Source organism: Colias croceus, chromosome 3 (assembly GCF_905220415.1).
Source record: "Colias croceus chromosome 3, ilColCroc2.1".
Lineage (NCBI taxonomy): Eukaryota > Metazoa > Arthropoda > Insecta > Lepidoptera > Pieridae > Colias > Colias croceus.
In genome coordinates this window covers 3,260,845-3,275,345 of record NC_059539.1, presented here as the reverse complement: position 1 = coordinate 3,275,345, position 14,501 = coordinate 3,260,845, and the positions used below count along the sequence as shown (strand labels likewise).

The 14,501-nt window shown below is 32.8% G+C and overlaps 1 protein-coding gene across 1 annotated transcript in view; it reads left to right on the top strand.

Annotated features, from left to right (window-relative positions):
- Window positions 1–14,501, top strand: part of LOC123706253 (protein Wnt-6) — a 39,088-nt gene that overhangs the window by 14,697 nt on the left and 9,890 nt on the right. The window contains exon 2 of the mRNA XM_045655436.1: window positions 10,293–10,513. Within this exon, the coding sequence (XP_045511392.1) occupies window positions 10,293–10,513 (221 nt within the window). The remainder of the gene's footprint in view (window positions 1–10,292; window positions 10,514–14,501) is intronic.

Genomic DNA, 14,501 nt, shown 5'->3' with positions numbered 1-14,501 from the left:
TCTCTGTACGCTGAACGCATTGCCAAAGATTATGTTATAAACAGAACTGGTAAAAATTATGTATTTTGTAAGATATTTACTTTGTTAATAAATATTAAACAAAACGAACGAAAAACTCTACAATTAGAGTAAACTTTGCATGAAATGATGTCTTCCCAATTTACGGTTAATTTTTATAATATGTATATATTTCATATTATGATGATTATGTGTATATGAGAATATTTACTTCGTAAGTTTATACACACGAATTATACGACTTTCATATTAAGTTCAGTGAATTCAAAGTAGTTTCTTTGGAGACAATGTAAAGGTAGGTAAACGAGGATAATAATTTCATTATTATTTTACGGCTTATAATTTACATTATATGACTCAATAATATCTTGCGTGATTGTTTATGATGTTACAAACATTACCTATAAATGTAATAATTTATATTGCGACATGTGCACACAAAATATTCGTGACAATGGATAAATTATTATCTTAAACATGGAAGAGGGATTGACTCTCCGGTGATTTAATTTTCATTTTCATTTCATTTTAACTCGCTTCTCGCTATGTATGCTTAGATCTTTAAAATTGCGGAACGAATTTTTACGTTGTTACTTCAAGAGGGGAAAGTATATAGTGTGTTAAATTTAAAACAGCGCGAGTGAAGCGCTAGTACTCAATATATCCTTTAATATATTACTGTAGTCTGTACCAGACCAACCCCTACCTAATCTATGACGCTCCATATCACAACGACACCGGTTAGCGTCCCCCCGCTAAGCGGTACACAAATATGCGCGGGCGGCCCGCGCCGTGTGCGACGCAGGGCATCGCTCTAGTGGTGCTAAATGGACCAGTTTCTTAATGTTACGTAGATGGGACAATTTTGGACGTTACCTGGTGCTAGTCTGTGTCGTGTTGAATGAATAGGAAATACCTATGATTGGTGTAGTTCATAATTCAGGCCTTATTACGACATTGAGTTTGGCAATTTGGGTGTTAAGTTTTTGTTATTCCTCATACTGCATGGCTTCATTCCTAGACAGATTGGAAAGCATCAGCAATGAATTGGGGCTAACTATCAACAAAGCAAAGACCAAACTAATGGTTGTCGATCGCACAAACAAGATGGATGCGACAAACACGACCAACTTGGATACCGTCGATAGTTTTGTCTACTTAGGCTCCATTATTACTAACAATGGCTCATGTGAACCCGATATCCGAAGAAGAATAGGAATCGCCAAAAATGCAATGTCTCAACTGCACAGAGTGTGGGCAGATAGAAATATTTCTCTTATAACCAAACGGAAACTTGTCAATTCTTTAATCTTCTCCATCTTTCTATATGGCTCCGAAACCTGGACATTGCGCAAGGCAGACTACTCTCGGATAAATGCTTTTGAAATGTGGTGTTGGCGACGCATGCTTCGCATCCCATGGACGGCACGTAGAACGAATAAATCAATTCTCAAGGAGCTTGGCATTACCAAAAGACTGTCCTCCACATGCTTGCGACGAATTTTAGAATTCTTCGGTCATATTGCAAGGAAGAGGGGAGACAACCTGGAGAAAGTCCTTCTAACTGGCAGGGTAGAAGGAAAAAGGCCCCGAGGCCGCAGCCCAATGCGCTGGTCAGACCAAATTAAAACGACCGTAGAAACTAGCGTACCTGAAGCTATCCACATCGCAGAAGATCGAGACAAATGGCGTAAAATAACTAGGAAATCACAATTCCAAAATGATCACGACCCTCAGCAGTGAGGATTTCGACTTAAGGAGGAGGCATACTGCATGCCTTCCAGCTTTTTGATAGTAACGGGACTTATGTCACAAACAATTAGTTTTATTGGTAGATATATAAAAAATGATAAACATAAAATGATGCAAGTCTAATATTACCTTTACATTTTATTAATATCTACGTATTGTTGCAAGCTCAACTAAAGATAAAATTCCAAAATGATCACGACCCTCAGCAGTGAGGATTTCGACTTAAGGAGGAGGCATACTGCATGCCTTCCAGCTTTTTGATAGTAACGGGACTTATGTCACAAACAATTAGTTTTATTGGTAGATATATAAAAAATGATAAACATAAAATGATGCAAGTCTAATATTACCTTTACATTTTATTAATATCTACGTATTGTTGCAAGCTCAACTAAAGATAAGATTAATTATATTATAGGTCACATTTCTGCTACCCTAAAACGAAAAGAGGACACGCCAATCCTGGCCCAATGAACCACATAAATCCCCAGTAATTAGTGAATGTAAATATATCAGTATTAACGATAAAGAGAATTGTGTTTGTGCCAAACGATCTTATTGTTAACCTAGGTCAAGATACGATCGGGCTGTTACGATATTTTCGTTCCTAATTAAATTATATTTAAACCTTTCCTGCTATATTTAATTGAACATAATTTATTATCAGGATATTCTAGAACTAAAGTAAGTCGCTACACAAAATCTTATCAGCTCACTTAAATTTATAAATTGTTTCTATCGTATCATCTATACATCATCACCAACTTCAAATATTTATAAGCTCTCGAAAGGTCAATAATCACAATTTGAATTTTAAGTGCTTTATGAAAAACGTCTAATAAAAGTAGATGTGCAATGTAGCAGAGAGCACGCCGAAATGAAATATTATGATTTAGTTTTACATAGGTCTAGTGCTATGGTCTAGTACTCTAGTCTAATAAGGCTCTAGCTAACTGCGCAAAGGACCACAACTGGTTACAGAAATCCAGTGAAGAACCGACGTTCTCTAAAGAACGCTATTCCAAAAAACTACACATGACGTCGCGCAACATTCCAAAACATTTTCCTTTCCACCTATCTCAGGAGTCCGGACTCTTCCTTATGAACGATGTAGCCGAACAGACCAACATACTAGTTTCAATCAACTAACGTTCTGTAGGTATTATTCTGTGATGGCAGAAGTATATAAGCCACGAGCACTCTACATCCGGGTTTGTCCGCAACCCATCCCGGACTTCCACAGATATAGAGCGTGTAATCCGTCTTACGCTCGCCTGTCCATCATTACACCGCTTCCTCACCCCGGTTAGCCGACTTTCACACCAGATGGTGCTTTGAAGAATAATTAATTGACATACAACTTATCACAGTTAATTTATTCGTCTGGATAGACACAGGTTTGTCACCGACTTGGCAGCTATCCATACATCTCTGCAACGTACCATTGTCAACCCAAACACTTGTTCATAAAGTTCATTTTCGATCTCAATTCGAAGTGATAACATTTTCTTACTTCATTGAAACACTCCTGTCACTAAGATACACTTAAATTGAAGCCAAAATAAACCGAAACCGTTCAGTGACGTAATTCGTAACAGTACTCTTGAGCCGAAATTTAATAATTATTTTAGCTAATATTAGTAGACTACAAAATTAGTCACTCTGAATATGATGACAATGTGCTAAAAGATATTTGAAATATATTTTTATGGTTATCGCACCAGCTAGATATGGTGATCATCCGCTGTGGTTTTACGATGCGTTCCATGTAATCTTTATTATTTGATAATTTATCACGCCATAAAACACATGTTTATTGTATTTTAAAAATATAATATAAAAATTTACTCTTAGGTCCATAAATTTTATATAGACTCCTCAATATCATTTTAAATTCTATACTTAATGTTATAAATGGAAAAGTTAAAATATGCTAAAAATGTTTAATGATTCGCAATCGCTTCAAATTATGGTGTGGTTTTGATCATTTTATACACTAATATAGTTCAGATTTGATCAGAGTAAACAAAAAGGTTGAAACCTATACACACAACTAGGTCTAAATTTACCAGTGTTTTCGATCAGGCCTAATTTAAAGCCTTTCATTGTGTTAAGCCTTAGTTGGGAATAAACTTACAATACAAAATTCTAAAGTAAGTACCACTACTTGTTTTTCTATACACGAGTGTAAAATAACTATGTTTTTTCCTCAAACCACTTAACTAATCTCATTCATTTATAAACGTATAGCTTCTAAAGGAGCCTTTCAGCCATTTAATCTTGTATAAGTGTGAATAAAATTACCACCCTAGACGATGCGAAACGAGTTACGTAGAAATTTCCCGGCATTCGAGATAAATTGAACAGATCAGCATTTATTTATCCGTCTACCATTAGTTAATAGACAAAATACATATTTTAACGTCAACTCGGTTCTTTAATACTCGTTTAATCATATTGTTTATCTAGTATCACATTTAAACTAAAAGTAAAGAATTTAATAATTACTTCGTGTAAAAAATAGCACGGTAAAAGAGTATTGTCGGGAAAATAGGCATAGAAATTTCCACGCTTTTCTCGATTTTTACTGACTGTACTAAAAATTCTACTTATGCTTATTTATTTTCTTGTGTGCAAAAACTGTTTGTAACGTTATTTATATATATTTGAACTCATATTAATAGCGTAAATACATATAAAAACAGCTACAGTTTCTCAGAAATCGCTTGAAAATGGCATATGTGTTTAGCCACATATATCGTAACTCTTAACTGTCACTGAGTTGCCATTGTCATGTCATTCTTGGTACGATTGACTCAACTAATGTAAGCGTCGGTAATGATTCGCCTGATCTTGTGTGATTTAAATCTTTGAACCTAGATTAACGACAGCAACACTGCTAGGTTAAGTAATTGTTTATTTTGCACTATTAAACGAAATGTTTAAAAGTTCGCCTTCAAGGTGTTTTTCTTTGTTACCTTGATGATAACGACCTGATTTTACTGTCAAAAATGAAGTAGGGATTTGTTTTTAATACAAATAAATTGTATTTTTAACCGACTTCAAAAAAAAGGAGGTGGTTATCAATTCGGCCGGTATGTTTTTTTTTATGTATGTACACCGATTACTCCGAGGTTTCTGAACCGATTTACGTGATTCTTTTTTGTTCGATGAGGGATGGTGTAGAATTGGTCCCATAAAAATTTTATTCGGATAGGTCCAGTAGTTTTTATTTTATGAGAATTTTTGTCTGTACATATTTGTAAATGTTGCAAGTCCAAGTTTGAAGTCGGTTGTTTTTAACGCAGTTATCTTGTTTGATTTTTTTAGTTATCAAGATTAAATTGGAATAATTTTGCAAAATATTAAGATTCATATAAATCTCAAAAGTTTCATAATTTTAACGAGCAAGTACATAAACTCAAAATTGCCGTGTGAAACGATCTAAACAATCTAAAGTGTAGATAAATACGCGGACCATTTTTGGCAAATCTTTCAATCAGTGAGCTGTGAGCGGCTAGATTCCTATGAAATATTAACAAGAACATTGAGATCTTGTTATTCAGTGAGCATAGGGTAAATATTTGTACAACTAATAATATATATACCAAGATTTTGTTAAATTAAGGGTTAGGCTATTACTGCACAGACATACTATGTACCTACTGACATATAAACAAAATTAGATAATGTTTAGAATGTTTCTTCACACACTCCGATTAGGATTGTTTTTTGGGTGCAAATCTTTTTTCTTGGAATTTAAAAAGGCTCAATTACGCATAAGTATTTTAATGATAAGTATCTTTTAAAATCAAACCTTTAACGACATTTGAAATTAAACACTTTTATTCAATAGACCAATTTTCAACTTGAAAATACTTTAACGAAATCGAGAAAATACAACTTTTTTAACCTTTTTTGAAGCCTTGTCTTAACCACAAGCTCAGTAACCATTAATGAAAGCCCGTAAACACTGAAAGTATAATGTTAATAAAATCATTTCCTACGCTTGCAATCGCGCGGCTTGCTCGTAAATCAGACGCATCTTGACTTTTACTGTTGTAGTAAAACAACGTTACCACTAGTTGTTTATATTAATTAAACTCTTGATTGAAAACTCTTTCCTGTAAACTTCATGGTTTTGCAATGAGTAAGAAGGCCCGAAACCGGGTTCATTGTTGCAAATTCCTTGTTTTATGGCTTTATTTGTATAAAAGTTACTATAAAAGATATTGTTTAATATAAATATTTGTAGAATTCTTGTAGGTTAGTTTTTTGTGGTGTTAATAGGTAAGTGGTGTATTTATAAACGATTTTGTAAACTTATTTCCAAAAATTGCGTTTATGGGAGCAAGGTAGTTAGGGGAACTGTATGAAACAAACTTTAGTCGGCTATTTGGAGCTTATTCAAAACCTTGTTCTTCGTGACATCAGCGATGCTAAAACTTTTCTTCCTTTGTATAAGACTTTATTTTTCTCAATTTTCAATTCAGAAACTCTTACTATGAAATGTTCAGCAGTTAAAATGTCCAAAATTCGCCTCACAGTCCTTTACCTTATACCACAACCTTAAAAATATTCAATAAATATTCCAATCATCTATCAATATCAAACATAATAAAAATCGTAATTGATCATAAAAAAACAAGTACGGCTTTCGCTTTCGACAATTTTAATTAAAATAAGTCGTCCGCCCGCACACAGAGCGGTGTTATCAGACTTTCCTCATTAATTGCGCAATGTATCAAGCACATAAATAAATGTCATAATTTGGATCAAGTTGTCAATGCTGTGGACGATATTTGACGATTTTTATAAATAACCCTTCTGGAATACAAAGCATTTATAAGAATTAAATTAATTAATTATGCTGACACAATGTACGGACCTAGATTGCTCTCACGGACAAAAGCAGCAATTCAACGTGTACAAAATGCTTGTGCACGTTATTGCTGGAATATACCGCCTCGAACTCATGTTAGTCCATATATTCAAAGTGCTAAGATATTAAATATGGAAGCTCGAAGGCGCTTACATTTTGCCACTCTTCTTTTCGGTGTAATGCAAACCAAAGTTCCATCATACCTATACCAAAAACTTGCCTGGATGGGTGAGCGCAGTGCCCTAAGCTATCAAACAAGATCAGCATTTCAAAAGCTGGCCATACCTAGACACCACTCCGCAGGGTTCAAGGGAAGTTTCCGATACAGTGCCACCAAGTGTTGGAATAATCTACCACCACCACTACGTAATTTGCGCAATAAGGAAAATTTTCGACGCAAATATCGAAATCTCTTACTTTTAAACCCTCCATAGGGGACTTGGTGGCGCTGTGTAGAACTTCCTTTGTAAATATTTCATTTGTATTGTGTTGTATGTAAAATAAAAAAGGTGATGTTTTACTTTAAGTTTCTTTATTTTCAATTGTTCTTTCTCAAGTGTGATTGCATGATTTGCTTTGATTTTCTTATGGTTTTATTTATTTTTTATCTTTAATTCGTTTTGTTTTCTTTACTTTTTTTTTTTTTATTATTATTTTTAGCTCTTTTAGGTTTAAGGTGTAATGTAGTTTTATAATTTTACTGTTAGTTTAGAGTTATGAAATGTAAACATTACATTACAGTAGTGATTGTCAACTCCAAATGTCATTAGGGGCCACTGAAAATCAGTGGTGCGAATGGTCCATCTCATCATTCGTGCCAGATACTGAGTTGGTCCCTTTTGTCAACAGAGAAATGTCCAGTACCTATTATATACATTCTTTTATTATTTTTATTATTATTGTTATTTTTTCTTTTTTACTTAGAGTGTTACTTTTGTTTTTATTTTTTTTCTGATCTTGTATTGTATGTTTTGTGTGCTGTTGACAATAAATGTTTTATTATTATTATTATTATTAATTTATGCACTAGATACATATACGCGTCAAAATATTAAAAAAAATTTGATTATAAGCAAAACCTTTTTTTGAAGTGAAACTTGTTTAGGCGCGTTAAGTGTAAATTTTCAAGGTCGCGTCATGGCAATACCGTCACGTCATGACGTGATAAAGCGACGATTTTGGTATCTTTGAATGTTGCCAAAGAAGTTTCACTTTTGACAAGTATGCTCGGCACACACGCTTTTTTACTTTTGTAGAACATAAAAAGTCGTAAACAGTGCACATCTGACAAAAAGCGGAAAATATAACCAGTCCGCTTATCGATCAAATAACAATTCTATTCTTACACACGCTTATTATCGAATCGTTAGTCTTAAAACGAATGTAAAACAATCGATCAGTATCGAGACCCGGTTCTCGGTAAAGTCTTCAGACGTGTCTAAATTTATTCGAACTAGCTTTGCACTCTGCTTCTCTGACAATGAACTCTTATCGAGTAAACAGTTGATCCGTCAGCGCGTCCTGGCGCACATCTCTCACCAATCGACTCGGATCGTAAATCGATATTTACCGGCGAGAAGCACATCACTAGTTGTAGTAAAAGTCGACTTTTACGACTGTTTCTGTAATTATGTAACGTAACGATTTTGAAATTGATCATAGATTTTTGTTTGGAGATGTTTTACATTGCATAGCACTTAAAATGATCGTGTTTATAGAGTACGCCCTGTAAATTTCCGTCCAGTAAAAACGCAAACATGTTGCAAGGTGGCTTAAAGAATCTTATTCTGTTGAGAAATACTTCAATTTTATTTAATTTAATTCAACAAACAGAGACGGAAAGCTTTTGAAAGCTAACGAAAAGCTTCGGAGCTTTCGAACTCTACGAACTAAAATAACAAAGCTCAATACCTATAAAATTTACAAATCCTTCATAAAATGTGTCTTTAATCGCAAAAAACAATAATTAATTATTCTAGAACCTTCCAGAAGAACAAACAAACAGAATACACAGAACTCCAATATCACTCTACTTGCAGTGAATCAAGCAAAATATATTTTTAATTGAGACAATATAATACCAGAACTCTACACCACCTTGCTTATACAAATATCAAGGCGATATGATACTTGGTACGACAAAGCAATTGAGCTGATAAGCGTCGCAATTGTTTTCCTATAACTCCATCTGCATCTCATCGGATAGAGACGACGTGTGATGTAAACAGGCTAAAATAAACTTCATTCACAAGTTAGACGTAGTGATTGAGTAACAAACATGTATGATAACAGATTGTGACGCGCGGGAAGTTTGCGAAATTTTTAGGTTATGAGCTGTTATAATAGTTTGTATATTTTGGTACATGGTGATGTTGTAACTACTCGTATTTAGTGTAATATTGTAAAAAGTGCATTGCTATTTGATTAATGAAAATGATGTTCTTGTGAACTTTCATTTCACAATTTAAACAGTATTTTAACAATGTTTATTGGAAACAAAAAAGTATATAAATGCGCAGCAAAATATAATAAATGCTATTTCGATCTTGAAGTCAAACAGCAAACATATTGGTGACTAAAATAGGTTCAATAGTAACATCCAAAAGTGCCTCACCAAAATATATTATTTATATACTACTTTATTAACTACGTTATTAATCATAGCATGGTAATTTATATAAAATATTATGTAATAATTTGTCTTAATATTGACCAAGCCATTCAGCAAATAAAATGCCATAAAACAATACCACCAATAAAAATGATTGTTATTTCATTCAATATCGAAATCAACTTGTACATAATAGCCTCAGGTTTTTTACCTCCCATGGCTACGTGGGTGAAAACTATTGACTAATATCTATTCAAACGCAATTAACAGATGCAATAACTAAAATATTATGTATTAATTACCAGACATTTTTAAGAAGTATCAGATAGGTAATGGGTTTTGTTAATAATTTTGTCGTATCTAGCTGCGACTGTTGTGCGTAGGATATTTGGAAAAAGTAGATTTTTGTAGAAGTTAAGGAGACATATACGTAGCTAATAATATTTATATTCAATTGAATGTCTATTAAATTAACTAATGGTAATAGTAAATGTAAATAAAAAAAGTCATAAAACTAGTGATTATCCTCTATGAATAATACAAAATAATGCATAATAGATTTCTCTTAATATACAAATCACTATGATGACACCACCAACATGTTATTTATCATCAATATTCAGTTTTAGTTGTAATAAACACTAGATCCTAAACAATGCAAAAACACCCACAGATCCATGTCTCAATTCCAGTCAAAAGCACTGCCTTGAATAATTCAACCAAGTTAACATTAACAAGCTAGATAATTTAATGAATTATAATAAAAACGCAGTCTATACATTACAAATTACTTAAAACTACAATGAGGATCCACGCAGGAGGAAAATAGCGTTCAAGAAAAATATTAAAACAATACAACATAATAAAGTCAATATTAACTCACACACAACACAACAGTTTACAACCCCGCTTTATTTACCGAAAACAATCTAGATACACACTCACACACACACACACACACCATACACATACACACGCACAAATACATCTTTCAAAGCTTAACCAACTTAACAATGTCATTCGTTCCAGGGCGTCTGGCAGCGCAGTAATCCTGGACCCTCGCATGGTCTGCAAAAAGAACCGGCGCACCCGAGGCCGTCTGGCGCAAATCTGCAGGAACGAGACTGGTCTGCTGAAGGAGATCACACGAGGCGTGACCCTCGGGGCTACGGAGTGCGCGCACCAGTTCAGAAATAGACGTTGGAATTGCACAACGCAAAGGCGCAGTATGCGGAAAATATTGATGAGAGGTTAGATTTCTTGTAAGAATTAAAAGGAACAGAAATTTTTGGTCCTTTACATACTGATTTAAAATTGGTATTCGGAACAGTTTGGTCGAACTTCGATCGATCGTTAGAGGAAACTGAAAGAATAAACTGATTAATTTCATATTATGCAGCCTTATAAACGTGGTCTAAATGAAGAATAATGTCGATAAATAATTAGTAAGCGTAAAATAATGAAAATATTTTTACTTCACTTTGAATTCTCACACACTAAACTCTTTAATCTCTTTTATAATTAAATAATACCATTTATGTCCAAAGTTCATATTATACGCAGCACCATAATAGAATAAAAATGTAGACGCTCCTTAAAAAATATCAACTCACAAAAAACTGCTATATAAAACTAATTAGTACACTTTGCCTTTATGTAATAATGTATCATGATACTTTGCCACTAATAACATTTTATTGAAAGACGAAAATAAAAAGAAACATCAATAGATTTATCGGTACGATGCGATGAGTTCATCAGCATTTAAGATATTGTAAAATTTGGGCGAGGATCGCTACCTGCCACCTTTATTAGTCGATGGACAAAAGAATGCAAAATGTGTTAAATCTAAAAGCTATCTCTGGCTAATTCGATTAGTCCTAAAGAGTTGATTTTATGCGCCCGCTCGTATATCTAATGCGCTGAGATATCGATATTTATGCCTGTCTGACGATTTCCAAATCGATACCCCGTTAATTACTTTTGATTGTTTCATTTTATTGATGATTTAATCACTGTATATTATAGATTTATATTTTTTTATGAGAAATATGATAACGTCTTTTTTATTTCAATTATGTATTAGTTGCGTTGATTTTTAATTAATGTGCAAACTTTTTGCAGGATAATTAACTCGACGTGCATTCGCGTGATTCATTAGTGTAAATTAAGTGGTATTTGTCACAAATTCGCCAGACACGAGAAATATTTATAAACCTGAATAAATTAATATTTTTTTCTTGTGTTTGTTACTGTTCACTTTTTGACCCAGAAGTCGAGAAATGAAAACAAATAATGTTAATCCGAATATATATTTATTGTGAGATGAGTCGTTGGAAATGTCAACGCGTTTTTATTGCTTTTTGGGTATCGAACGTTTTGTTAATGTAAAATACATTAATTAAATGTTTTATTGTTTGGAACGATAGCTTAATTCGTTCATTTATTTATTCGTTTTTGATATTTATATGAAATGAGAACTGAATTACTGTTTTATCTGGTTATTTATCATTATGCGATTTGCAATTATGGTCTAACGTTTTTTGCTGCAATAATTTATCATTTAGTCTTTAGACTACTTTAAATGTATTTTATTTTTGCTTGTTTATTGCACCCAATGTTTTTACGAGACTGTTCGAGTTTCCATTTGTTTCAATTTGAATTAATGAACATAATAAAAGCTTGTATTTGGAGTTTTACCATCCAACAGTTTTACCATCAATACAAAGTTTTAAAAATATTTTAGGATTGTTTGCAAAATTTGGAAACCCGAGAAATGACATAGGATAGGTTTTATCTCGGAAATCTCACGGGAACGGAACTATGCGGGTTTTTCTTTGACTGCGCGGGTGAAGCCGCGGGTGGAAAGCTAGTATAATATAACAGAACAAATTATATAACTCATAGTTATAGTTATAATTCATATTGATTTGTATTGATGAACATCAAGTCCAATAATTAGGTCTTCATGTACTAAAACGCTATAAATTTTCCTAGTAGTTAATTAATTTATGTAAAAATATACCTACCCTGTATATCAACGGGAACATTTCACTTCAAATAGAATAAGACACGAGTGTTTTATAGCAAGTGGCGGTATAGCAACAAATTAGGTTAAAAGCTTATAAATTGCTGCCAACAGCTTTGGGTGGCGCGGGCTACGGGATACAAAACTGAATTAGTCCCGGTTTTTTATCACACACTCATGGGGACAGTATTATATACAGCGTGATGTTTTTTAATTAAATTATTTTTTATGATGAAATTTATAAATGATGTAGGTATCTACTAAATGATACGACTACTTATTCGAATATAGTGATATTCGAATTTAGTGAAAGTGAATACAGTGATAGTCATAGGTTAAATTAAACTTCTTCTTCTTCTTCTCTTAATTAATGACTCCACCCAATAAAAAGGGACTTCGCCAATGTCCATTATATTAAATTAAACTTATTTTTGTATATTTACTTGTTCATACTTTTAACAAATAAAAAAATACTATTTACATTATAAGCAACACAAAATATTCGTATTCGTATTCAGTTCATGAAATTTGATCGAATTTACCTAATTGATACTATGAACATATCGAAGCTTTTATAGCTACAAATCTAAAGTACACACATTCCCTTCAACTGATTAGCAATTAACTATAATACAGTGCCATTTGCACTGTATTATACTCCTCATGTATCAACTTCTTTAAATTATATATTGGAAGATTACCTGGTAGAGGTTTAATATCGTATACGGTCTCATCGACTCTATTTTGTCGAATCTGTTTGAGTTTATTTCAGTTTGTGTACGATTGCTTTGAACAATTAAGAGTTATTGAAACCTCTTTACAACAAAATGAATTGTAATATTCTTAATAATCTAAGTATACTTATTAATGAATTTTATCTTAAAAACTTCATAATTCATTTCCTTACAAAATAAGCAGCCTGTATAATCAGTGACGGGGAAAAAAATCGTTAATTGGTCCCTTTCATTAGTAACTCCGTGCATTCCTCACTTCGTTCTTTTTTCTGTGTCAAAATGTTATCAATGTATAAGGATTTCATTTTTACTTAAACAACCTTATCACTTCACTTACTGTCGAGTGACCACCGAGCGTAAGTAATATATAGGTACTTAATTTTAATATTTCATTTTAATATGTACTTATAATCCTGTTATCTTCAAGAAATTTATATAAATATATGTTTAGGTATGGGGATATATATAGTGTGTTTATAATTCATGACTTTTTTAATCGTGCTTGAAAAGTAGATACTACTAAAAGACGATTTGATTTTTCTATTCTATTTATAAGTTATTTTTTACAATTGCTTATTGAACTGAATTAATCAATTAGTGAATTTCTATTTCAAAAATCAGAAAGTATAAAGGCTTATATATGTTACACATTAAGAAAGTTTATTCCGTTATATAATAATTTACATTAAATATTTATTTCTATAACTATTAACTAATAGTGGGTTGAAGGTAATTTTCATTTTATTTCCTTAATATAAACCTGAAATATATTGAGGATTCATTCATTTTTCACATTAATTAATTTCTTAAACAATTGTCTATCATAGGTGTATATCTGAATACCTAATTAAAAAAAATAAGTTCATTAAAGACGAAAAAATATGATTTTCACACACACACAAACCTTTAGTTTATTTTAATTTCTCTTTTAGTGATTTTTAGAATTTTTGTCTGTCTGTGTGTTGGTTCGCGCTAGTCTAGAAAACGCGGAAATCTTTACTAAGCAGGATCGAGAAGGAATTCTATCTTAGAGGACGTATTTTAAAATATCTAGAACAATATCGACTGTATAATATTTGACACAAAACTGTCAAGAACTATGCGTTAATTAATCGTAAACTTAACGTGGTTTATTCAACTTAATTTCACATCTCACGATAACATAAATCAACCAGCAGTAAATAAATACAAACCCACTGAATTTACTAGTTTGTCGGGAATTTAGAATCGTAAAAGTGAATAAAAACAAAACACGTACACCAAACCCCGTGGTACACGTCAGTACTAGGATATCAAATCGTAAATCCCCGACACGTTATCTGCCTAGAGCCGCAGCGACCAATTTCGAGTTATACAAAACAGCCTAATTAAGCTATAAACAATCCCGCAACACGGTCTCCCAAAATATTGGGATCGCGTACTAATCTCGGGGAACCATTAAGTGTCGACAGGTTGGAAGGAGCAGCGGGATCACAT